Source organism: Falco naumanni, chromosome 10 (genome assembly GCF_017639655.2).
Source record: "Falco naumanni isolate bFalNau1 chromosome 10, bFalNau1.pat, whole genome shotgun sequence".
NCBI lineage: Eukaryota > Metazoa > Chordata > Aves > Falconiformes > Falconidae > Falco > Falco naumanni.
The window spans coordinates 19,868,595-19,892,572 of NC_054063.1; the positions used below are offsets into that span (position 1 = coordinate 19,868,595).

At 46.4% G+C, this 23,978-nt stretch overlaps 1 protein-coding gene across 1 annotated transcript; it reads left to right on the forward strand.

Moving 5' to 3' along the window:
* The first annotated feature begins 2,610 nt into the window (after positions 1-2,610).
* DISP2 (dispatched RND transporter family member 2) lies at positions 2,611-23,699 on the forward strand. Its single transcript, XM_040609411.1, has 8 exons — positions 2,611-2,724; positions 10,673-11,119; positions 13,722-13,751; positions 15,884-16,007; positions 16,982-17,097; positions 17,576-17,694; positions 18,648-18,745; positions 19,373-23,699. The coding sequence occupies exons 1-8, from the start codon at positions 2,645-2,647 to the stop codon at positions 22,790-22,792; spliced, it is 4,434 nt and encodes a 1,477-aa protein (XP_040465345.1). The 5' UTR covers positions 2,611-2,644; the 3' UTR covers positions 22,793-23,699.
* The last annotated feature ends 279 nt before the right edge of the window (positions 23,700-23,978 follow it).

The following is a 23,978-nucleotide window of genomic DNA, read 5'->3' on the forward strand; positions in this document are numbered from 1 at the left end:
ACACAGTCCCCTTGGCAGCTTTCCTACCTCACCCTGACTCCTGTGGAGACAATCGGGTGAGGTGGAGAGGAAAAGTTTGCCGTGGCTCTCCTGGGAGTGGTGCGGAGGAGGTGGGTGCCCTGGCTCTCCCAGAGCAGTGCTTTCTGACCTTTTCCCATATGTAAATACCTAAGCCATTTACTAGCAGATGTTTCAAGCCCTTCCTGGGGAGCTCAAGCTCCAAGTCAGCCAGCTTTCTGTTCTTGGATACTTTTCGTGAAATGACTAGTTGGTGGATCCCCTAAGTTTCACAGGGTCAGCAGCAGAAAATTGCTGTCTTGGATGACAGAGGATTTTCTGCAGCCTAGCAGCTTCATAAACCTGCTTCATGCCTCAGCCACCTCTTACACCACCCCCAGCGCATCTTTGTCCCATTCACCTGCTCATTTATTTTTCTTCTCCTTTCGCCCTCCCCCCCCTTTCTCCACTCACCAGCTTTTTTCTCTTTCCCACATGTATTCATTACTGTGTGTCATCTTTTTTAACAGTCCAGACCCTACACTTCTCTTTTTTGCTGTTTTTCTCTTTGCTTCTTTTTTTTGTCATATCTCTCTCTGTACCTCTTGTTCACCCTCGTCCACCTTCTTTCACATCAGAGGGACACTGGGGACCAGCTGGACCTGTCTGATGCTGTCAGGTCTCGGATGCGGGCTGCCATTGCTAAGAGTCAGCTCCCACACTGACGAAGAGTGAAAAAAAGCCAATGTGACATACTGACCAACGGCTTCAGCCCCAGCTGTATAGCAGCAGTCCTGAGAGGGACATGGGCAGCCCCACGGACTGCTTCGCACTGTATTTCACAGCTAGCTGGGAGCAAGAGCCTTGCTGTAGTCCCTTGGTAAGGGCAATTAAAAAAAATAATTAATTCATGTGTTGAATACCTTGCAGGCCACAGAGGAAACCTGCCAAGCTGTGGGAGTGAGGAAGTGTGACCACCCCCACTTCACAGACAAGGAGTTCACACATTGGGCTGAGCCAAATTAAAAGCTGTAAGCTGCAACTGTCTGTCAGAAGCAGTGGGATGTTTGCAATTCAGCCTATTCCCACCATCCTTTCAGCTTCTGCGGCTTTATTATTATCATTACTGTTGCAAGTATTATTATTTAGCATTGGGAAGAAAGAAAAGGAAATAGCACCCATGTCCTTGTCATCACATTAATGCCAGCCAATCTTTTCTGCAGATACCAGGTTTCAGACTTTCCTGCTGGACCACATAATAAAACTACTCCGTAGCTGCACCTCACACATCTCTCACCCTACCAGGCAAGCAACATTTCTGTGGCTAAGGCTCACAGAAGTAGGCTGGTCCCCTGTGGCCTGGTCCAGCAGGGATCATTGAGCTGGGACACCAGTGCTGCCAGCAGCCTGTCCTTGGAAATTGTTTGGAGAGGCATCAGCCTAGGTCGGAGAGTCACCCACCCTGGCATCAGGAAAATCTTTTTGTTCTTTAAACTGTCTCAGGCATTTAAGTACTTAAGGCAGGAAGGGCTTATTCTAAGCAGCTAGAGGATTAGTGGGAGTTATAGGATACTCTCTGGTCTAATACTCTCCCTTTTTGCTTCAGCTTTTCTGTAGCATGTGAAACAAAAAGGATGCCACCCTCGTGAGAAAGAAGGTCACGGCCACAGTGAGGGTCACAGGCATGGCCATGACAAAGGAGAAGGTCGTAGCCGTCACCATGGCCACCCACAGGAAGATCAGAAGGAAGAAGGTCGCTGCCACTCCCACGGCCATACACACGGTCATGAGAAAGGCCCAGGCCCTTCCTAGCACAAGTAATGTCATGGTCATTGGCATGGGAGCGGTTGTGGAAGGAGCAGCCACCTTCCACAAGTTCCATGGGAAGCTCTTCCCCCGGCACAAGGGGACATGTGTGGCTACAATACAGCTCAGTGCAATTTCATGCTACCAACAGACAATGACAGCAGGATCCTGCAAGGAGGGGAACTTGTCTGACCTCCTTGTGTTCTCCGTGCTTTCAACTCAGTTGTTTCAATACTATCATCTATTCCAACAAATTGTTTACTTATTTAATGGCGCTGAAATCCAGAGGGTCAACCCACATACTCCAGAATGCTGCCCTGCACATGCCACGCAGGTCCAGGAGTGCTTCTGGGCACTTTCCCACCTTGCGCCAAAGCAGGAGCACAGCTGTTGGGATGAGTGACTCGCCACTCAAGCGTGTGTGCACTGTCTGAGCCTGCAGCCCCCCGCGCTGCACCCCCGCAAGGCACCTTTCCTCGGGAGCCCTGCGCGGCGCGGGGCTGGGCCGGGCCGGGCTGGGCTGGGGGCTTGGGGGCCAGGCGAGGCAGTTGGGCCCATCTCCCGGCTCGCAGCAGCCCCGGCTCCCGCGGGGCGCTCGGGGTCCCCGGGGAGCCGGGCCAGCGGCGGGGGCGGCGGGAGGAGCCGGGCGGCTCGGCCTCGCTGCCCCCCGCCCCCCGCCGCGCTCCCCGGGCAGGCGGCCCCGCGGCTATGGGCCGGCCGCGCCGGGCCCGCCCCGCCCCCGCGGTCGCGCAAGCGCCGCGCAGAGCCGCGCCGGGGCGCTGCCGCCGCCGCGCCGGGAGCGTTCAGCACCGCGGGCTGCGGACAGCGCCCGCCGCCGGCCATGGAGGCCGCGCCGGGCCCGCCGCGCCGGGAGCAGCGGCCCGAGGGGACGCGCCGTGGCCGCGGCCCCGCCGAGCCCAGGTAGGAGCGCGGGGCACGGGGCGGCGGGGCCGGCGGCGGGGCCGTCGTGCCCGGGGCGGCGGGGCGGATGGGGGGACGGGGCTGTGCCTGGGGCGGTGGGGCCGAGCCGGCGCTGCGGAGCCGGTGCCCCGGCGGGCGGGAGGTCCCGCCGTGCCACCTCCCCCGGCTCTGCGGGTGCGGAGGTTGCCGGTGCCCCTGGGGGGTTTCCTGGGGCCGGGACTGCGGAGCTGGGCACGGCCCCCAGCCCCACCGCGGTGAGTGCCGCCCTCCCACCCCCCAGAGCGCCGGCAAAGCCCCTGGCTGCGGGCCGAACCGCCCGGCCCTCGCCTGCGGCGTTGAGCGGTGGGTGCTGCCCGGCCGGGGCCAGGCATACCCCGCGGAGCCATCCCTGCCCGGGTCCCGCTGCCTGGCTCGGCCTGCCTCGCAGGTTTTATCCTGCAACATGGTGAGCTCTCCCTGCTGCAGCAGCGGGTGAGGAGCTATTGTTGGTGAAGCTCAGCATGTTTCAGACAGAGTACTCATTGCACTAGGCTGTGGGCAAGCACCGTTTTCACTCCAAAGATCTCTTCTATAAAACCCTGCAGCCCTCATCCTCTCCCCCCTGTGCCATATGCTCCCTTACCTGCTGTCTTAAACCAGGCTGGCAGCCACAATCACTGTCATTTTCTGGAAACGTCAACAAGCCCATAATCAACAAGCCCATAATCGCAGGCAAGGAGCCACCCCCGAATTTGCAAGCACACTGCCATGTGTTAGACCGGAGGCAACCGATCTTCTGAGCTCTTCAGATTCTGTTTGACCAGAGCACACCCCGAGGTCAACAGCACACAAATTCCTTCTGAAAGCCAGAGAGTTTCATTCACTTCTGCCTGGTACAGGATAGTCGTGCTGAGATATCCCCACCTGCCTGCAGGAGCCAGCGGGGCAGCCACTTCTCTTTAGATAGCTCTGAAGATCTCATCCAGAGGCCGGTGTGCTTTTGGGTCTCGGTGCTTGCTGAGTGACTGTCAAACAATCCAGCACTGGTTTATATCTTGGGCATTCGACGAGGCTGGCACTGAAGCCCTGTTAGCTTTGCTTGCTTGAGTAATCGTTGCTCATTCAAACAGGTCTTTTGAAATGAGTGCTGCAGCCTGTAAGAGTTACATTATAGAGATGAGTTAAGACATCTGAAACAGTTGTATTTTGAATTTCACTCATGCTGCTCACTCAGGAACTAAAATTTATGGCAATAAAGTACAGGAGGATAGCGCTCACACTCCTAGAGCTTACAGATACCTAAATGCTCCTTTGTGCAAGGCTCTTCGTAGAGCCGTTAAAGGGTTAGCTCTGTAGTCCCCATCCTCTGTTGAGGCTCTATCGTCAACACTCAATCCATCATGAGAAAAATACAGATGTTTGAAAACACTACCCTCCTTCTGGCCTTTTTTGGACTGGGACAACAAAAGGCGTTTTCTTTTCCTTTCCTTTTTAATTTAATTTCTTTTTCTTTTTTTTCTTTTTTTCTTTTTTTCCTTTTTTTTTCCCCTCAAACAAGGGCTTAGCAAACATGGTTTTAACCAGCACATTTTACAGCGTAGCTTGAGCAAACTGCATCCAGACCTATTATGGCACTGAAGGCTGGGTGGGGATCTTGAGCCCTTTGTGTCTAGTTGCATCCCATCACACAGACCTGTACCCGCAGCAGCAGGAGCCGCCTGGGGTAAAGGTAAGGCTGCTCAGACGAGTCAATGGAAAGGATTATAAAACTAAAAATTTCTTGGCAGACTACGTGGGAAGCACAGTTTTGCAGTCTCATTAATTTTTCATGATGATTTAACGTACTCAGGAGTCTCATTAACAAAAAGATTGTAGGTCTTCTCAAGGAGACACACTAGCCTGCTGTTAGACCGAAAAAACCCAAACAAATAGCAACTACACAGAAATTTTTCAGTGTACGAGAATTTGACCCAGCCTAAGGAGGAGATGAATTGCTTAGGAGATGCCTGTCTCTTCCTGTCAGCTAGACCGGGCAGCTAGATAACAAAGTGACAGCGAAACACAGTGAACCCTTCCCTAATCTCTGGAAAAGGGTACTCTTATCTCCTTAAAAACACAAGCAAAGAAGCTCTTTTTTCTCAAGAGCTCCACTGCTGTTTTGCTAGTGGTATGTTCAAAGAGAAAACCTCTATTTAAATTCCATTATGAAAACTCATTCTTAAAAAATCATTTATAGCTCTCAAAGAAAAAGCCATTAATCTAGATAGAAGCTGACCTATAGCATGCAGTTTTAATTCAGAAGGAATTTATGTAGGTGGTTTTTTTTTATTTTATTTGGGATAACTTGGGCAGCTGATATGCAAGCAAAACCTTGCTAGAGTAAGAAAAAAAGGGAAAGAAAATAAAACTAGCTTCTTTTTAATGAATGAAATCTTGGTGCTTAATGCCTAATTGAGCAAAGGTTCCTGGGGAAAAATGGCTCTGGTTGTAGTCAAGATACAGATTCTTGCCCTTTCTCTCGCTTGTTTTTATTCCCCCTTGAGAATTCTCTGTCAACAGAAGTTGCAGTTTGACTCAGGCATCAGACAGCTCCATTCACTTGGTAGGTGTTTCCCACCTTTCATATGCAAAGTGCTGCTTTCCTGATCCTCTCCTTCGCATGCAAAGGGTGAGATAATCTTTCTATTAAAAAAGAGAAGTGCTTATAGGAATGGTCTTGGTGATGAGGGTGGAGCTAGACAGACCAATAGAGAAGCCATTCTTTCAAAATGCTGAGTATTTTTGGCCCATTTCTCACTCAGAGACGCAAGCGCTCTCCTGCTGCGTGGCTCAGAGGGAAGTAAGACCAGAGACATGCCAAAGAAATGTAGTGGCTGAGGAAAGAGAAGGTGGCCATACGCTGTCATTTCCTTGCCCTGCAAAGCCTGGTCTGCCCGAGCTCAGCTCAGTGTGACGGCAGGGCAAAGCCATGCCAAGGGGGAAGGAGCTGGGGGCAGGCAGCCAACGTGGCATGGCTCCAGCAAACCCTCTGACACCTTCTGCAGGGCAGTCTCTGAGCTTCATAGCAGGCTGCTGATCCCTTGGGGCAGGGAGGTAGCCCATGCCAGGGTGGAGGGGACTCACAGCATTTGGTCCTTGGCTCCTGCCACAGACTCTGCAATGCCTACCACTGCTCTGCATGCCAGCAGAAGTGGAATGGCAGAAAGCTGTCTCATTAGAAATCTTGACTTTATCTTGCCAGTTCTCTTGTGGGAAGAAGCTTCTGTCCTTTTGCTGGTTCCCCACACATGAGGCAGGCTGCCTATGCCCTGGTACTCATCTCGGAAAAGCACTGCTGCACTCAAAGTGACATGGGCAGTTCCATATACTGTCTGGACACCTCAAGGGAAAAGATAGGGAAGCAAATAGTGTGAGAAACACAACTCATTGCCATGGGTAAAAGGAGCAGTTAACTTCAGTCTTTCCCTTGCCCTGCACCTCCTTGTTCTCTCTTTTCCCAGCCGTTCTTTGGTTGCATCCAGCTGAGCTTGAAGGAGAAAATGGAGGCTGCCAGACTGCCACTGTAGGTTTTTCTGTGGCTGAGACACCATTTCTGCCCACTTAATCCCAAAGATGTCAAATATCTGACATGGCACAGACAGGGAATGAATGCTAAAAAAAAAAGTTTCTCTTCCCCTGATAGCAGTCTTTTTTAGTGCCAGTGTGGCAAGCAGAGTCCGTTGCAGTGCTCTGCCCAACTTCTGCTCCTGCCTGACAGTAAACACAACTCCCCCACAACCATTTTTCTAGCATAGTTCAGGGTCCTGCAGGCCCAGAAAAGTAATAGCAATATGGCTGCAGGAAAGAAGAACCAGCCTACATCTCTGGTGCAAACCTCAGCATATCAAATATTAAGCCCACCAGCACTATGGCTAATTGGGCGTGTAGCAAGTGAAGACTCAAATTCTGCAGAACTGCCAGCAGTGATTATACAAACTGATCATTATTTGTGAGCTCCAGGTTTCCCTGGAGATTTTGGATAACCAAGGTCACGTCATCATGGAGTTGGAGAGAGATGAGCATAAGGTATCTCGTATCTGGAGGGTGATTGACAGGACTGTAATTGTTTAGTCCAAAATGGAGATAATGAAGAAGAGTCACAAGTGAATGATTTGAACTAGCTGAAGTTATTCTAAAATATGAAGTCACTGAGCAGGCAGGGGTTGAGTTAAGAGACAACACATGGGGGAAGAACGGAACCCAACAGTATTTTGCAGCAAAGATGGTAAACAAGAAGAATGAGCTTTCATGTGAAGTATTAGAATCAAATATATTAACATATGTGCATAAAAACTGGAGGCAATCTGTGATATCCAAGAGTTTGTCATCTGCCTTTCCCACCAGGTTTTGTAGCTGAGGGGTTTTTGGAGGAGGAGTTTTTCATTGCGTGCTTCCTGCATCTCCCTGACCACCTTCCAAGTGTATCTTGTGAAAGCCTTTTTGTTCTGTCCGGTATTACATATTCACCATCAGATAAGGCAGATGTGGCAGTACAGCCATGAGACTAATTTAGTTATGAAGAGCCTCTGGTCCAAATTTCCTACACAGATTAAGCAGTTTAAAGGAAAAAGAACTTTGATTTTGTTTTGAAAAACAAACAAACAAAAAAAACCCCAACACAACAAACAAAAAAACCTCACCACCAATATTGTACAGGTGTGGGAATACCAAAAGCATAAGTTGTCAGTGCAGCAGTGTCTCTGTGAATTATTATGCATTGTAGGAAACTGTCACCTATTTAAACTGTACAAAAATTAGGAAAAACAGCAGGCTCAAGGTATAGGGAAAACAGTAACTTACAGGCATCAAAAAGGGAGTGAGAAAAGGTCTAGACCTTGCCAAAGCACAGCACTACCACAACCCCAGCTCTCTGATGAAAATGCCCTGATCCAGGACTACTGGTACAAAACTGCAAACCCCCCAAAAGATGCACCTGCACTTCAGTTACTGGGCACCTGGGAAGAGTGAGCTGAATTACACTGCAAGCTTGAGCAGCTGGAGGTACTCTCCAGGTCAGCTCTCCCCAACAAACTCTGCCCTTGCAGCTCGCCAGAGCTGTAGGGGATGTGGTGGTTAGCATCTCCCAGTCAGGTTGGTTCTATAATTAGTATAGATGGGCAATGACTAATTAAAGATATAATTTTTTATGTTGACTACCACAGACTCTAATCTTTTTGTCTGTCTGCAATGTACCTGCCCTGTGCTGCGCCAGTAGAGCTGAACTGGCACCCCTCCCAGTGCAGGGATGGCTCTGATAAGGCTGTAACAACTCCAGACAAGACTTTAGATTACATCTCAGGAACAGCTTTGCTGGCGTTTGATTTATAATCTCATGTATTGCATTCGTATACACCAATGACAAATTTGTAGCCTCCCGTTGTAAACTACCTTTATATAGAGCTACAATACAAATCACACACTTGAAAGGCTGGGTAATCCTGCCACTAATCCATCTGTGACAGGACAGCAAGGACTTCATGCAACATGTTTGATATTATTTCTCTTGACAAATTCTGTGGGTGAATGGGATATCATTGTCACAACCTGTCTGGGAGCTCCTGCTCTGGCAACAGCACTCCCTCTTGCTACGCTGAACTAGCTCAAGTCTTACTAATACTTCGGGTTGCAGAGCAGAGGCAACCAAGCACTGGAACTGCTGGGGAGACTTCTCAAGCCTACCTCAAAGAGGTGTGCACACATCTGTCTGCTGGTTTTCTGGCACCTGCTTCAGTGCAGACCTTGACTTATTTCCAGCTACTTTACATATGTCTTGTCATAGGAAACGTTAATGGTCTTGCAGATTCCATCTGGCATTGCTCTTTTTGGGTGCACAGCCTCTTCCAAGGATGCAGAGATGCTTACTTACACAGACACTGGCATTTACATACTATTTTAATATCATTTTGCCATTTCTTCACTCTTTCCTTGGCTATTACCAAAAAATATTCAGCAAAGAAATTTGATAACCCTGAATAAAATCCCCCATGTAATTCACTCCCACTGCATGGCCTGAGCTGCAGAAAATCTGCATTTTAATGTCAGTTATTGCTTCTGAAGTCAGTGTCATTGTAATGAGGACCCCTGAATATGTCATTCATATCTGTAACTATGCTGCAGCTGTCTTCTGGCTTAAAAACTAAAATTAGCATTTGATGGTATCTAATCAGTTGAGATTGCTTTGTTACTAGTCCCTGGACTGGTACACTGCAAGTAGAGCTGAGTCTGTGCCATGAGCCTCCACACCAGCACCTGTATAACTACTACCACAAACAATAGTCTGTTGTAATGATTTTAATGAAATAAGCCCATTTTGTACAATCATGAAATATAGTTTCTCAGTGTTTATAAACTCAACTGATGTTGGAAAGTACATAGCACAAGCTGCCAAAGCCAATATGTCCTTCTTTTGAACAAAATATGAATTTTCAAGCAATCCTGGGCTAATAGTATTCTTCAGATCCTTTTTGTCATTTATATTATCATGCCATTTAACTTTGTGTGCAATTCCAGAGACTTGTAATTGCTAAAATTATGTCTTTTTCTGTGGCTGTCTGAAAAAGAAATTAGGACTCTGCAAATTTTCCAAAAATATTCCCTTCTCAAACATTTTGCTTTCATTTCTTTTCTACATCGCATCAGGTGCCTCCGGCTAAAGTTCATCTCACTGTAGGCTTGCTCCAGCACTCATAATTCGTTGATGACTCGAGACACTTGGTGATTCTAGCTGGCCTGAATCATTCATCATACTTAATCCTTGATGCCAGACACTATGGCAATACACATAAGTCAGCCAGCTGTAGACACCATGGCACATGCTCTGAACAAGGGCCAGAGACTACTGGTGTTTCCATAGCGTTTTTTCTTTTTGAGCTCCAGATTTCTGGGTGCTGCTGAAACTCCCTGACACCTTGGCCAGCTGCATCTTTTGAGACAGTAATTCCTAAGGCATTTTTTGGATCAGTGGGACCTCAGTCTCTTGTGTGTGAAGGAGCTTTTAGTGTCATACAGACTCATAATTCCCTCAAAGTATTACTCAAACTTTATCCAAGCTAGCAATATCTCTCAGGCTCCATAAATCAAGAACCACAGGAACGAAAGGATTTTTAAATTCCTTGCAGAGAAGAAAGCATATTCTGCAGAGACCTCATTACTTGGGAACTGAAGTCTGCAAATGTTTTGTCCCAGTAAACTGAGCAGTCAGAGGAAAGCCAAGGTTCAAAAGATCTTGAGACGTCCCCTTCCTACATAATAATATCTGTTGCTGTCATCCTTGGGAGATGTATGTCTAAAATGTTTCTGAAGACCTAGCGGAGAGTCTGCAGGACGTGAGAGCCATTAAGCCATGTGCTAGGTTGGAGGCTGAAGCCCCTTTTACACCATCACAGCCATCAGGTTCACTGCTCAGTTTTTTTAGTGCCAGGGATGATTCACTCTCCTACTGCCCCAATGTGGAGCAGTGCCAGTCCTTCTGCAGAAGAATCCAACAAATTCATCTTCCCAAGAAGCGCAGATAATTGAGTGTCTTCTTCATATGCAGCCTCCTTTGTTTTCCCCAGATCTCTGTAATCACTCTGGGGTCCTGAGTTAGGGCCCTGCCATTATCACCAGCCAGTGTATTCTTCCCCCTCCACAGTGAAATATCTTGGAGAATTGTTTGAGGGGATATCACCCAATTTTTCAAAATTTTGGAGCAACATGGACAAAGACATGATGGATTATCCATCAGCTGGAATCCCCAAGCGAGTTACAGATGTCTTTATAAAAAGCATAAACCCTGAGACTGACTCTTGGTACAGCAAGTAGTGGCTGAGGTTTTACATTGTGTGTTATGCGGGAGGCCTTTCAGAGTCTCTAGTCTGCAGGATGCAATCCGCCTGTGTAGCCTTTCTGCTGCTCTGCTGTTTTACCATACCTTTCTTTTCTCTCTCAGAGAAAAACAAAATGCAGGACCTTGCCAGACCTGTCTCGCTATGCCAGAGATTGGGAACACCGAGCCCAGCTACAGTGGCACTTCCTGGGAACGAATCTGCCCGGTCCATCACTGCCCCATTCCTGCCTCCCCCAGGCTGGGGGGAGACCACTTGCCCTCCTCCAGCCACACGCTCGGGCCAGTCTCCACTCAGTCCAATGGCCAGGTACCATCGAGCTCCCAGGACTCACAGCAGCAGCATCTGTATTACCCCTGCAACCAGCACGAGCCCCAAGGCAGTTACGGCCTGCCCCAGCTCCCTGGGCATGGCGAGAGGCCTGTGTTGTGTTCCCACCTTTCCAGCAGTGATCCCATGCCAGCTTCCCACCATGAGGCCTCGGAAAGCCCCTGGAAACAGTGGTCCCCCAGGCAGCGACGGCCGGTGCAGCATCACGTTGTAACAGTCAGGTAAGAGGCACATGGAGAGCGGCTCAGGGGCTTTCAAAAAGCATCTCCTGAACTTTGTGGCGGGAAGTGGGAGGGAGTGGGGACACACAAAGCATGGGTTTGCTCTTCAGGTTTGGGCAGCAGCTGCCCCAAAATGCACGGAGGGATCCAGTCTGCTCTCAGAGAGCTGCCATTGCCACACCAGGGAGCAAGATCCGCTTCTCAAGGTGACTCATTGAGTAAAGCCAAGGCAACTCAGTGGCTTCCAGATCACACAGCTGTGATTATGCCCATCTTCTGTGATCTTTGCATTTTATCCTTTTGCACTACAAGACATCCAGCTGGCTAATCCTTTATCTTGGCAGAGTTTCTCAGTGATAAGAGCAGAGTTAATTTATTTTTCTACCCCCACCAAAGCTGCTGCCTGTGCTGAAAGGAAGAGAGGCAGCCGAGGGTGAGCATTGGCTACAGCTGCACAGTGAGAACTAGAAAAATGGGGATGATTATTTGGTTTTCCAGGCTGGGCAGCGACAAGGGTTTCAATTCTGTGTTGTCCGTGACAGAACTGAGCAAACTCCATGGGTGTGCAGAGCACCCCAGTGACTTGCTTGTGTGGTGGATGTTTCTTGGACAGCACTGTAAGGATGTGTACAGGATGGGCTTCCCAAAAAGCCTGAGCTACAATCTCTTCTCCTTCCAGCCAGCATCAACCTTCCTCTCTGTATATGCCTTTAGGAGTCCACTGTTGGTATTAAGGACCATGATCCCTTTACTACAACAGCAGTAGCCACCGAAGTCCAATAGAAGATAGCACAGGATTCCTTCCTTGCCTTTGTACAGCAGACCAGGGTCAAGCATAAAAACCCTTTATGGTCTCATTTTCTAGCCATTAACAGATGATTTAATTTGCTTGTGTTTGCAGTGTAGAAGAATGAAGCTGGGTTAATTAGCATTGATAATATACAACTGTGGTCTGGCTTCTGGGCAGCGGGTTGGCTGATGTAGATAAGGTGCAGGTGTGGCTGGTTAAGTTAAGACGTTGGGCAGCCGATGAAAAGAGGGGAGGAAGAAACAGCAAAGTCAGTGTGTGGGTGCCCTGGGTGAGGAGGGACAAGGAGAAGGCAGCAGAGGGACTAGCATAAAGAGTATGTTGGTATGAGATGGTAAAAAGACCTTGTTGCAGCTGGCTAGTTTTGAGAGTGCTGTGACACAATTGCAGTCAGAGGAAGGGAGCCTGGATCCTTTTTAGCTTGTATGCTATCAACAAAATTGTCAACTATGTTCTCTGTAACAGGTTATTTAAGTAGGAAATGCAGCTGGATTGCAAATCCCTGGCAGAATCTGCTGCACTAGCAGACAGAAAAGTGATAACATAATAATGCTAGAATGGGAGTTTTAATCCAAGCAAATCTGCTTGAGAAGCTATTGTGTGAGAATTAGCACAGGATGGGCAGCGTGCTGCCAGAAAAAGACCTCTCTTTAATAATCTAGTGAAGATTTTTCTTTGCTCCTCTCTCTCTCAAATCTGCAGAGCATTAGCATGATGAGGAAAACACGTGCCACTGACAGTGACTTCCATGGGGAACTCTCCCCCCCTCCCTTCCTTTTTTTATTTCTTCCATTCATAACAACCTGCTGGTAAGGATAACCTGCAACAAGATCACCAGCTGGCTGCCCGGGATGGAGCAGAGCCATCTGCCCCACACAGATATTGGAGGGCAGTAGGACCTTCTCCCAGTTTAAGCCAAGAGCGTAGGAGTGTGAAGGGAGGAGGGAGCACTCGCTGAGCTTGGCATGGCTGTGGAGAGAGGAAGAAGCCACAACTGGGAGCAGTTTGCTAGAAGCTGCATCACAGCCCAAGGCTGGGGCATATTTCAAGGGGACATTTCAGTGGAAATGGAAAGCAGAATGAAAGGTCCTTCAGACGTGGTAACCCACTGAGGTGCAGCTTTTCTGTTAAGATGTCAGTGGAAAGCTTGCCCTCAGGGATTCATTAACAAATGTCACCCTGGTTCCCCTGGGAAAAGCTTATTTCATTCCTCAGAGCCCTACAAGTAGGAAAGACAAATGTTCCTGTGTCAAGGAAACCCTGGCAGTGTTTTTGAGCAGCTCCGCTGGCCTTCTCCTCTAGACTGGACAAATGCTGCCTTTGGAAGGGCCCAGGAAACAAATGAGAGCCACCTTTTTGGAAAATCCTTGCTGAGCTAAGCATGAAATAAAGGCTATACAGGCTCTGCGAGTCCAACTCATGAAATTTAATAGAGAGGTATGCATTTGCCAAGAAAAAAAAATTAAAAATTCAGTAGGAAAGCACTTAAAACAGATATTTTCATAGATAAAAGTTGCAGTGTGGTTTCTATGGGATTGCATTGCTAATGTCCATTACTTTCTACGGGGTTTTCATAAAGGGACAAAAATGAGGAGTGACATCATGCCTTCCCATCCTGTTTGGTTAAAGTGCCAACAGAGGAGAGGTAAAAGCTGTTATTCATTAAACTAATTCATGTAGTCTTGGTGTTTTACAGCCCTGGAAAGGGTTAATTTGCTCACTAACAGCCCTGCACTGTGCTTCATAGGAAAATCATAAATGAAAGCATCTTTTTTTTTTTTTTTCTGTCTGCAGACATGACAAAGCTTTCAGGATGCCAAAAAGGTATGTTTAATATCAAACGCTTTCTGTCCTTCTACCCTATTATCATTGCTCTCCTACCCTGCTATTAGGAAATGCAGAGTGTCACCGCTGGTGACATCCTCAGCAGGCCCAGCTTCAGAGACAAGGTCAGCACTCCCCGCTCAGGGCTTCCCATCCGCTTGGAAAAATCTCAATTTGTTTGTGAGATCAATTTAACTTGCATTAATGAATAGCAACGCTGTCTTGATAGCTGTTCTTGGGGCAGGTGCCTGGCTCTAGTCCATACAATAGCTTTGTAAAATATACTTAATAATCCTGTATGTGTGTGTATGTGTATATATATAGATATATATATGTGTGTGTAGATATATATATTTATGATTAATCCAGCTTGGCCCCCTAGATGAGCAATCAGGAGGATAGCTCATCCATGAAATAAATTCACCTTTTCAAAAGACAAAGGATTTTTAATATATTTCATAAAACTAAAATAATTTGGTCGATTTCAACTTCTGTTTAAAAGCTGATTTTTGTATACTATTTTTTCTGGAGGGTTTGGTTAAGTATCTCCCATCATCAGATACTGCAGCTGATTCTTTTTTTTCCTTTTTTTTCCCCTCCTGGTAATTGGACATGGAATAACCCAAAACAGCCTCCAGAAATTAGACAGTCTAATGCACAAAGGGTAATTTTTGTTCATTTTCATAGAAAAGACTTCATCTATGAAAACAAACTTGATAAGGTGGTCTTAAATTGAAAAAAATACTAGGCCTGACCAAAAGTCATGTGAAAAGCTGTTTGAAGGGCTCATGACGATTTATGAGGAATAGCTTTGCTATTCACCCAGTGATATTTTAGGCAAGAGGAGCAAAGGAGCAGGCAAGCAGGAACATTCTACCTCGAGGCTGATATGCACTGGCATAGCTGCTCTAAGGTCCATAAATATTTCACTTTCCCATGAAGCTCAAATATTTGTCAACTATTTTTGAACAAAAATTCTTATATTTCAGAAATACATCTGAGTACAGAAGAACTACCTAGAACCTGCCAAACCAGAGCAGGAACCCATTCTGAAATCTTACATCTCAACAGATATTTTTGAGAAAGACATAAACCTTGACACAGTGAAACATGCACTGGTAAAAAATTGTGGGACAGTAACTTTAATAGATCATCCCAAAAGAAATCCAGAACGCAGATGAAAAATTTTAGACCAGCTCTTAAGAACAAAAGTAACTAGCAAAAATCCTTTTGGCCAAAGTAAGCTGCTTCTCTGGAAGAGTTTTGTTTGTATAGAAATGTCACTAAAACGTGTGTGCCACCTTATTGCACTGATAGGTGTTCCAGGCATAGCCCTGGCCCATGGGCTTGTACTTGTCCTCCAGACCCTGAGGGATAACTGGTCTGCTGCATTTGCAGATGCTTTTACTGTAGGTTCAGCGTTTGGTTTTGAGACTGAGATCAGGATGAGATTCACTCATCCTGCAGATGCAGAAGCCACTTGTGTGCTCTGTGAACGCTGCCAGCAATCCTGACACTGGTTACACATCAGCTTAGTGGTTTCCATCCTTTTTAGCTGTGCAGATGTCCATACGTCTCCCAACAGTAAAGCAGGCCCCTATATAGTGGGTGAATTTAGACCAATGACAATGGACTTGCTTGAGTTAGTTATTTTAGGGGACTCTTCAGAATAGCCCAAAGACTTCTCAGGGTCCACAGGTTGAAAATCTGCAAGCCAAACTATTAGGCAGCTACTGGCTTACATTGCAGAACAGGGCGGGGGTGGGAGGGGAAGGAAGAAGCTCTTTTCAAATGCAATCTTTTAAGTTAAATATTTAAAGCTTATTTTTGCCCTAGGATGCAGGAGTCTGGCTTTTATTATTTCTGATTGAAAAAGCAGGAAAATGCAGGGAGGCAAAATGTAATTACCCAAGTTAATTAGAATCGCCTGCAAACATCCAGTTGGAGGTATAATATGTTCATTAATAGCTGTAGTAGAGCCTCTAAGCTTTTCAATAAATAAATGCTCAAACCAGAAAGCCCTGATTATTTTACTTCCTTTTACTCACACTACGTTGGTTCAACAGCAGGTTTTGTGCTGATAGCAGAAGCACCTTAACAGCTGCATTTTTTTCTTCTCCTGTTGATTCCAGTTATTCTCAACTGATTGCGGAGTGGCCCATCGCCGTCCTGGTGCTGTGTTCAGTGATGGCTGTGGTTTGCACAGTAGCTGGCTTGCTTGTTGGGAATTTGCCTGACTTTTCAGAACCTTTAATGGTAAGTCCCTACAGATGATACATCAATGTGAACATAAGGAAAATCCACAGGCCAACCAGTGATATATTCTTTCTGCCACATAAAATGAGCCTTTAATTCCCTCCTTCTCTGCAGATTGAGGCAGCAAGGCAGAACAGTAAATCAAGGAGGATGTTAAAGCCACTATAAAAAATGACCATGTTTATCAGCAATCTGCTGTCCTTAACCCACATCTTCACAGCATGCAACCAAAGTTAGACTCCTTCAGGATAAACGTAATGTGTCAGTGATGTGCAGTCTTTGCTGTGTGTCTGACACCACAGAAGGAGCACAGTGTGTGCCAGTGGCAGGCACCAGCCCATCTCTCAGCAATGCTGTGGACTCACTCTAGTGCCCTCACTCTGGTGTGGAGACACTGCCAACACAAACTGGGATTGCTCCTCCTGCTCCCCTTCCACTGCTGGAAGGCTGGGGTTGCCTGAAGGGACTAGCTGGGTTGGGTGGAAATCGGATGGAGGATCTGGCTTTTGCTCCTACAGCCTGTGTGTAAGGCTTTTGAAATGGAAAGACTGCCCCATGCTGAGCTCTGATGCACAGGCTCCTGTTTTCCATGCAGGATCCCACATTTTCTAAAGTCATTAGACTTCCTGTCTGTCGTTAATGGAAGAATCCTGAGAAAATAAGCATAGAATAGAGTTTGTCCAGGAAGAGGAAAATTACTCACATTTCTGTAAGTGACTCTTTCACTTGAAGAGGATAAGAGTCTTAGGAGATCAGAGAAAGAGAATTGTAGCCATTCCTGCAAAGAAGGGAAAGGGAGAAGTTGGGGTTTTGTGTCAACTCTGGGTTGCAGCATTTCCAGGGGAAATTCAGTATGTTTTTCTACAAGATGCAGTAATATTACCATATAGTTTCTGTGTCTAGGAGGAGAATTAAGGAAAGCTAAGCTAAACTAAAATGCAGGCTGATGACAAAGCCCTTTTTCTTGGCTGCAGGGTTTTGAGCCACGAGATACTGACATCGGCAGAAAGCTCGTTGTGTGGAGGAATGTAGAGAGCCATACAGGCTACAAGAAGACCTTTTCCCTTTCTCCCTATGCCAAGAAGAAAAGGTATTTGAGTGTGGTTGGGAGGGGTTGAGGAAGATGTTGCCTGTAAAGTTACAGATTCAATGTTCCAAGATATCTATGTGAATTACAACATATATGCTACACTTAAAGGCAACTGATGCACTGGAGAGTTTAAAATCTGTCTGCCTGCAATAGACTTGGGCTCCCTATTCTGGAAACAAGGAATTTAGGCTCTAAACTGTTCATGCATTTACTTTGCTGTTTACCTTTAAGAGACAGCAGAGGTGACTCAGCATTGTCTGCACAGGGGGATGCAACTTCTCACTTAGTCTCACAAAGATCCCCACGAAGGGGCACAGTCAACCTGGTATAGAAAAGCTCCCACCCAAGCAATGCTCTTTCCAGACCATGATGACTCTTACTACTGCAGCAGTGTCATGCATGGCACCAGAGCCTTGTCAGCAAACATAACCATAGCCAGATGATCTCTAGTTACACCAATAACCTGATCTCTTGCCAGCTATGATGATATTGGCATCAACAGAGGACAGAAGGCTGCTCAGGGAGAACAAGAAGCCAGAACACGGAGAATGGTGGAACAAATCTACAGAGCGGATGGTTTCTTTTGTGGTCCCCCAGGTGAGCGAAATCCTGATGGGGCAGTTAGTATTACACATTCATAAGTCAACAGCATAGAGAATTGCCAGAGTGTTTTAGGACACAGGGAAAGACTCTGAAAGTGCTCTAAGAAAACAGCACTTCAAATGCCACCTGTGAAAGCTATGCCACCTTTCAGATCGTGATCTTCCAGCACTTCATAACTGACTGGCTAGAAAAGGCTTGTTCTGAAATTCTGGAGATGTTTCTCCTTCTTAATTTTTTGCCATACTTCTTTTTTGCCCTTTAGAAATATACTTTAAAAGCACCAGTAAAAGGACTAATGTTTTCACCATTTATCCATATCAAAAGAATCTTCTGAAAACATGGTATATGCCCCGCTCCTTCTCTGTTCCTATTCCCTCTCTGTTCCTTCTTTCTGAAAAAAACTGGAGAGAAAAGCAGAAAACTCCAAGATACCCCAAATTTGTCCCAAAATAGGCATTAGTAAGAAAAAAAGAGGAACAGCATACAGATATTTTTACTCTCTTACCTGCCTCTACTCCACCTCTGAAACTAGTCAAACACCAAACCCACAGGTCCTTGGGAGTTTTTGGCTGAGCTCAAGCTCCTCCTCACTTGTCCTGGGGTGCAGAACCAGATGCCAGCAGCCCCCGAAAGCATGCTGACAGCATGGAGAGCCTATTTTGAAAATGCCTCTCCTGCTGCTGACAGATGGGCAAGGAGCAGAGGTCAGACCACACAAGGCAGATGCTACCACTCAATACAACCTACTTACAACCTACTGTGTTTGTGACCTGCTCCCCTTCAGGGAGTCCTCCATATCAGTCATATAGACAGTAATGTATATATATACTTTTTTCCCCCCTACGAACAGAAAGTCTACTCCAAATAGGTTGGCTGATTCATCTGTATTACCTAACACACTTCCCCCCCCCCCCCCCCCTTTTTTTTTTTCTTCTTCTTTGTTTCAGAAAAGAGCTATTCCCAGCTGGTTTTTATGTCCACAACTGCTGGGAGCTTATGGAACTTGCAAGCTATTCAGTCCATGTGTCAAATTGAACAAGACAAGGTTAGTAATGTCAGGAAGAACATATATACATGCTGTCTCTTTTCTGACTGCTGTAATCTTTAATCTCTAGCTGAAAGGAAGCCAGGCAAAAATCACATAAGCTACAGAACAGGTTTCAGCCTAGGGGACTCCAAAGCATTTTATCTACTTAGCAATAGATGGATGATTCCACCTGTCACTAAAGTCCAGCTGCAAAGTAGCAGCTGCCATTAAACACAAACAAAGAGACACTGAACAAGAACTTGGTCCCAAAGCCAAAGGTGTCCATCAGAAGCTGCTGAGAATTTTGGGCAGCAGAATCTAATTACTGAAATGGAGCTATCATCTTGGAGACTGTGACAGCAAGTTTTGCAAGTGAGAAGCTTAATTGGATTAGCTGATTCCCATAAGATCCAACTTTTCAAGTCAGAGGTTATAAAATATAAATAATGGACAGGGTTTAATTTTTGCAAAAGGCTAGCAAGTTTTAATAGCTTTAGTATTTGTCATTTGTCATGGAGAGGACGGCAAGCCATGGCTGGTACACCTGGAGGGGAGCATTACGGCAAGGAATGAGGAACACTATGGGGTTGCAACGTGAAGCATGCAGAGAGTGTCTGACATGATGGTGTCTCATCTGTTTTTCAGATACGCTCACATGTTCATTTTAGAGACCTCTGCCAACGTACTGAAACCAACGAATGCTGCCCAAGCTGGTCTCTGGGGAACTACATTGCTGTCCTGTACAATAGGTCTTCGTGTTTGGAGATAACCCAAGGAGATATTTCCCATACCCTGGCTCTCCTTCGTGCCTGTGCTCCAGACTACCACAAAGGTATCCTCACTCCATCTTGCATAGGTCCTGAGACTGTGAGACAGAAACACTCTCAGTGTGCCCAAGTCCCAGAAAAATGTACCCGCTTCAATGCCATTTACCAGCTTCTTCACTTCTTGGTTGACAGAGACTTTCTTAGTCCCCAGACAATTGAGTACCAAGTGCCATCTCTCAAATACAGCCTGCTATTTTTGCCTACAAGGAAAGGTGCATCTATGATGGGGATCTACTTAGACAATCTTGAATCCTGGGATCTGTTTGATAACTACACATCTATCACTGGAATGGACCTGGGCCTTAAACAGAAACTATTCCAGCACTATCTTTTACTGGATACTAAATATCCAGTCCTGGCAATATTAGCTATTTTTCTAAGCATTTCTTTTTATTTACGCTCAGTCTTTATTACCTTAATGATCCTGCTCGCTGTTGTCAGTTCTTTAATGATCTCCTATTTCTTGTACAAGGTGGCCTTCAGATTCACCTATTTCCCTTTTGTAAACCTGACAGCAGTCATCGTTCTCAGCAGCATTTGTGCCAACCACACCTTTGTCTTCTTTGACCTCTGGAACCTCAGCAAGAACCAGAACCCTTCCGCTGGGCTTTCTCAGTGGGTGAGTCAAACCATGCACCATTTTGCATATCTCACAGTGGCATCTTGCTTCACAATGGGCGCTGCCTTCTACGCCAGCTACATTAGCAATATCATAGCCATCCGCTGCTTTGCTATTTACATGGGCACCTCCGTGCTGGTGAATCTGCTGTTCATGATGACTTGGCTTCCTTCTTCGGCTGTGCTGTATGAGCGCTACATAGCAACGACCTGCACTTACAAGCCAGAAGACTACTGGAACAATACCGGTCATAAGAGAGTCGCTCTCTCCCTCCATTACATTCTCAGGAGTCTCCAGAACACACTGTCTGAAACCTCCAAGCTGCTATTTGAAAAGCTTCTACCTTGTGGGGTCATCAAGTTTCGGTACATCTGGATCTGCTGGTTTGCTGCCTTAGCAATAGGAGGTGCCTACATCTCCTGTTCCAACCCCAAACTCAAACTCCCGACTCTCGAGACGTCGTCTGTCCAGGTGTTCAGACTGAGCCACCCCTTCGAAAGGTACGATTCTGAGTACTGCCACCAGTTCATGTTTGAGAGGCTGGAGCATGGAGAAGGGCAGCGTATGCCTGTCACAATAGTCTGGGGCATTCTGCCCCTGGATAACGGGGACCATTTAGATCCAAAAAGCAATGGCACCCTAGTGACAGATGTCACCTTCACAATCCAAAACCCTGATGCCCAGAAGTGGCTCCTTGAATTCTGCCAAAAAGTGAAGAACAAAACTTTCTATTACCCTGACACAGAGCAGAAATCTACAGTGTGCTTCATGGAGGAGTTCCTCAGGTGGATGGACAGTCGCCAGTGCTCCCAGCGAGATCACAGCTTCAACCTTTGCTGTAACCAGTTTTCTTTCCCTTACGGAAGCGAAGTCTTCCTACACTGCATCAAAATGATGCTCCTGGAACAGGGCAGGGAAGGGGCAGAAATGTACGATCTGGGCCTCAGGTTTGACGGGGAGGGAAATCTCGCTGCCTTAGTGCTGCAGTTTCAAACTGTTTATCACTATAGCTTCAACTACAGCAAAGCCAAACAATTCTATGAGGAAATCAGCCTCTGGGTAACAGAGGAAATGAAAACTGCCCCTGTGGGGCTTCAGAATGGGTGGTTTACCAGTAAACTAGAGCTGTACAACCTCCAGCACAGTCTCAGCACGGAAACAATGGTGGTCATGGGGCTCTCCATAGCCATTTCCTTTGTGGTGCTGCTGCTCACTACCTGGAATGTTCTCCTTAGCATTTTCTCTGTTACTGCCATTGCGGGCACTGTCCTGGTAACCATCGGCCTTTTGGTCCTCTTGGAGTGGCAGCTCAATGCAGTGGAGTCTCTCTTCATTTCAGCTGCAGTAGGTCTCTCCGTTGACTTTACTGTCAACTACTGCATCTCCTATCATCTTTGCCCCCATTCTGACCGCCTGAGCCGAGTAGCCTTCTCCCTGAAGCAGATGAGCTGTGCCACGGCCATGGCAGCTTCTGCTCTCTTCTCTGCAGGGGTCATTATGTTGCCTGCCACGGTCCTGGCATATAGGAAGCTGGGGATATTCATCATGATGATCAAGTGTATCAGCTGTGGGTTTGCCAGCTTCTTCTTCCAGTCCCTGTGCTGCTTCTTTGGCCCAGAGAAGAACTGTGGGCAGATCCTTTGGCCTTGTGCCCACACCATGAAAGACTATTCTGATGACTCCGGGCTGAACGGAAGCTTTTCCTGTGGGGGGAGTGAGAAGCAAAACCGGTTGCGGAAGGTCCAGGAGTCCAACACTGCAAACGAGCAATACGAGCTCCAGCCCTTGTCCAGAAAACTCAGTGACAGTTTTGACAACAGCACTTCCACAAGCAAGTTGTCCAACCGGCCATCAGTGCTCTCTGAAGACATGCAAGCTGAAGACAACAGGTGCCCCAGAATAGGAATGCATCCCTCCCTTGAAAGAGAGACGCAGAATCTGCAGGAGACCCTTAGAGACCAGCAGGTTGGCCTGTGCCAGTGTCCTGCTTTGCAAACTTCCTCTCCTTACAAGCACAGCAATTCAGAAGGAGAAAATCACCGGGAGAGACTCTGCCAAGACTGTCGATGTCGGAAGTATGGTCTGCAAGCTTGGGATAGGTCTGGGCTGGACCATATCCAGCTGGCTGGCATGAAAGAAGAAGGGCAGCTCAATAAATTACAGTGCTCTAGTGACACTGCCCAGCAGCAGTCAGATTATACCTCAGACAACAGCCATCTTCCTGCTGCTGACACCTACAAAATTCACAGATGCCTTTGTTCTCTTGGCAGCTCTTTTGACATGCTCAACATCTCCAGTGAGACGTCGATTAGCGATTTTGAGCAAGGCCTAAAGCTTGCTGAATCTGCCAGTTCTTGTCCTGATGTCTTAGAGCTGTCTGATTCGTACAGTCAAACAGAGAGAGGTTACTTGAACAGGAAGAGAGATACCCTGCGGCTGGACCTGAGGGAGACTGTGTTTGATATCACTCCAGCAGCATCGCAGCAGAACAGCTCTTCATGGAAAAATCGATTTGGATTAGGCAGCGAAGGTCCGGTTGTGTTACCAAACAGCCAACCAGACATGCCTGACGTTTGGATCAAGCGATCTAGTGCACAAAGTTCTGGTTACAACAGCTGAAACCTTGCAGAAAACAAAACTGTACTGCTAGGGAAAGGGGAAGTTGAAATGTCCTTGGAACTGTAAATATCACTTTTTTCCTCCCACCTCTCCTAGAGCTGAGATTATTTCTTAGTATTTCAGCTGTGCAAGTATCTGTGCTTTCACAGAACCAGCAAATCTGTTACTAGTGAGAGGATGTGAGATCAATCTTGATGGGAGTACAAGCCCTTTGACCTTCCAGTGTTTGGTGCCATATTCACAGCTGTACTGCAAAACTTATCGAGTAAACCTGTTCTGTCATTTCTTAAAAGGTGAATGGATTTTGTTTTCTTGTCAAGGTCACATAGGAAAGAAATAATGAGGTGAATCTCCCCAGATATTTAACAGCAGAGAAAGACAACTCATGTAAAAAAAAAAAAAAAAATCTAAAACCCAAACCTGCAACTATTGAAAAGCTAGATATCAAGTGGAGTGTATTGTTAATAAAAAAAAAAGAAAACCTTTCATTTTCTATTGAATCAGAAACTGCTTTATGTGAAGTCCAGGTCCACAGATGTCACCGAAGTAGTTTAGATATTATAAAAAATCTCATTGAGACTTCTGAGTTGATAGTCTTTTACTGATCATGGAGGAGGCTGCAGAATGCAGCCCAAATCTATTTCAGTAACAATTTCCATTTGTTTTATCAGAAGAAATTCTAGTACTGCCAAAGATTTTCAGTGTGAGATTTCCCCTTTGAGAAAAGTGTCCTCGTCCCTGCTGTGACTCGGGTGCTTTGTGCGTCATCTTCATAGCTTTTTTCCGCTCAAGGCATTACCCACAAACACCTAACTTTTTAAAATTTGCGTATCTGGTAAATCTTGAATTTTATGGGTTTTTTTTTTCTCTACCAGAAACAAACAGGAAAACAAAACACTTCCTTGCCTTTATCTGTTGAAAAAGAGAAATCATTCTCTATCCAAGTTGATATAAAATAAAATGCTTATGACAAACTTTCCTAAATCTGAGTGATGCTTCATTTTCACCAAGAACAATGTGGTACATTTTCTTCAAGTGCCTAATATTTTTCCGATATGACCAGCAAAAGGAAGGTATTAATCTTCAAAATATTCACACCTCCTGACACCCACAAGTGGTTTTCCCGGCTCTGCAGGATAGGCCACAACTGCCTGATGCCAATTAGGAATATGTCCCTTTTAAAGCT

Bases quoted from the DNA above. Each gene is read 5' to 3' on its own strand.
- DISP2 (XM_040609411.1), top strand. From the start codon at position 2,645: ATGGAGGCCGCGCCGGGCCCGCCGCGCCGGGAGCAGCGGCCCGAGGGG. The intron at 17,098-17,575 runs GTATTTGAGTGT...ATCTCTTGCCAG, and splicing joins CCCTATGCCAAGAAGAAAAG to CTATGATGATATTGGCATCA. The intron at 18,746-19,372 runs GTTAGTAATGTC...TCTGTTTTTCAG, and splicing joins GTCAAATTGAACAAGACAAG to ATACGCTCACATGTTCATTT.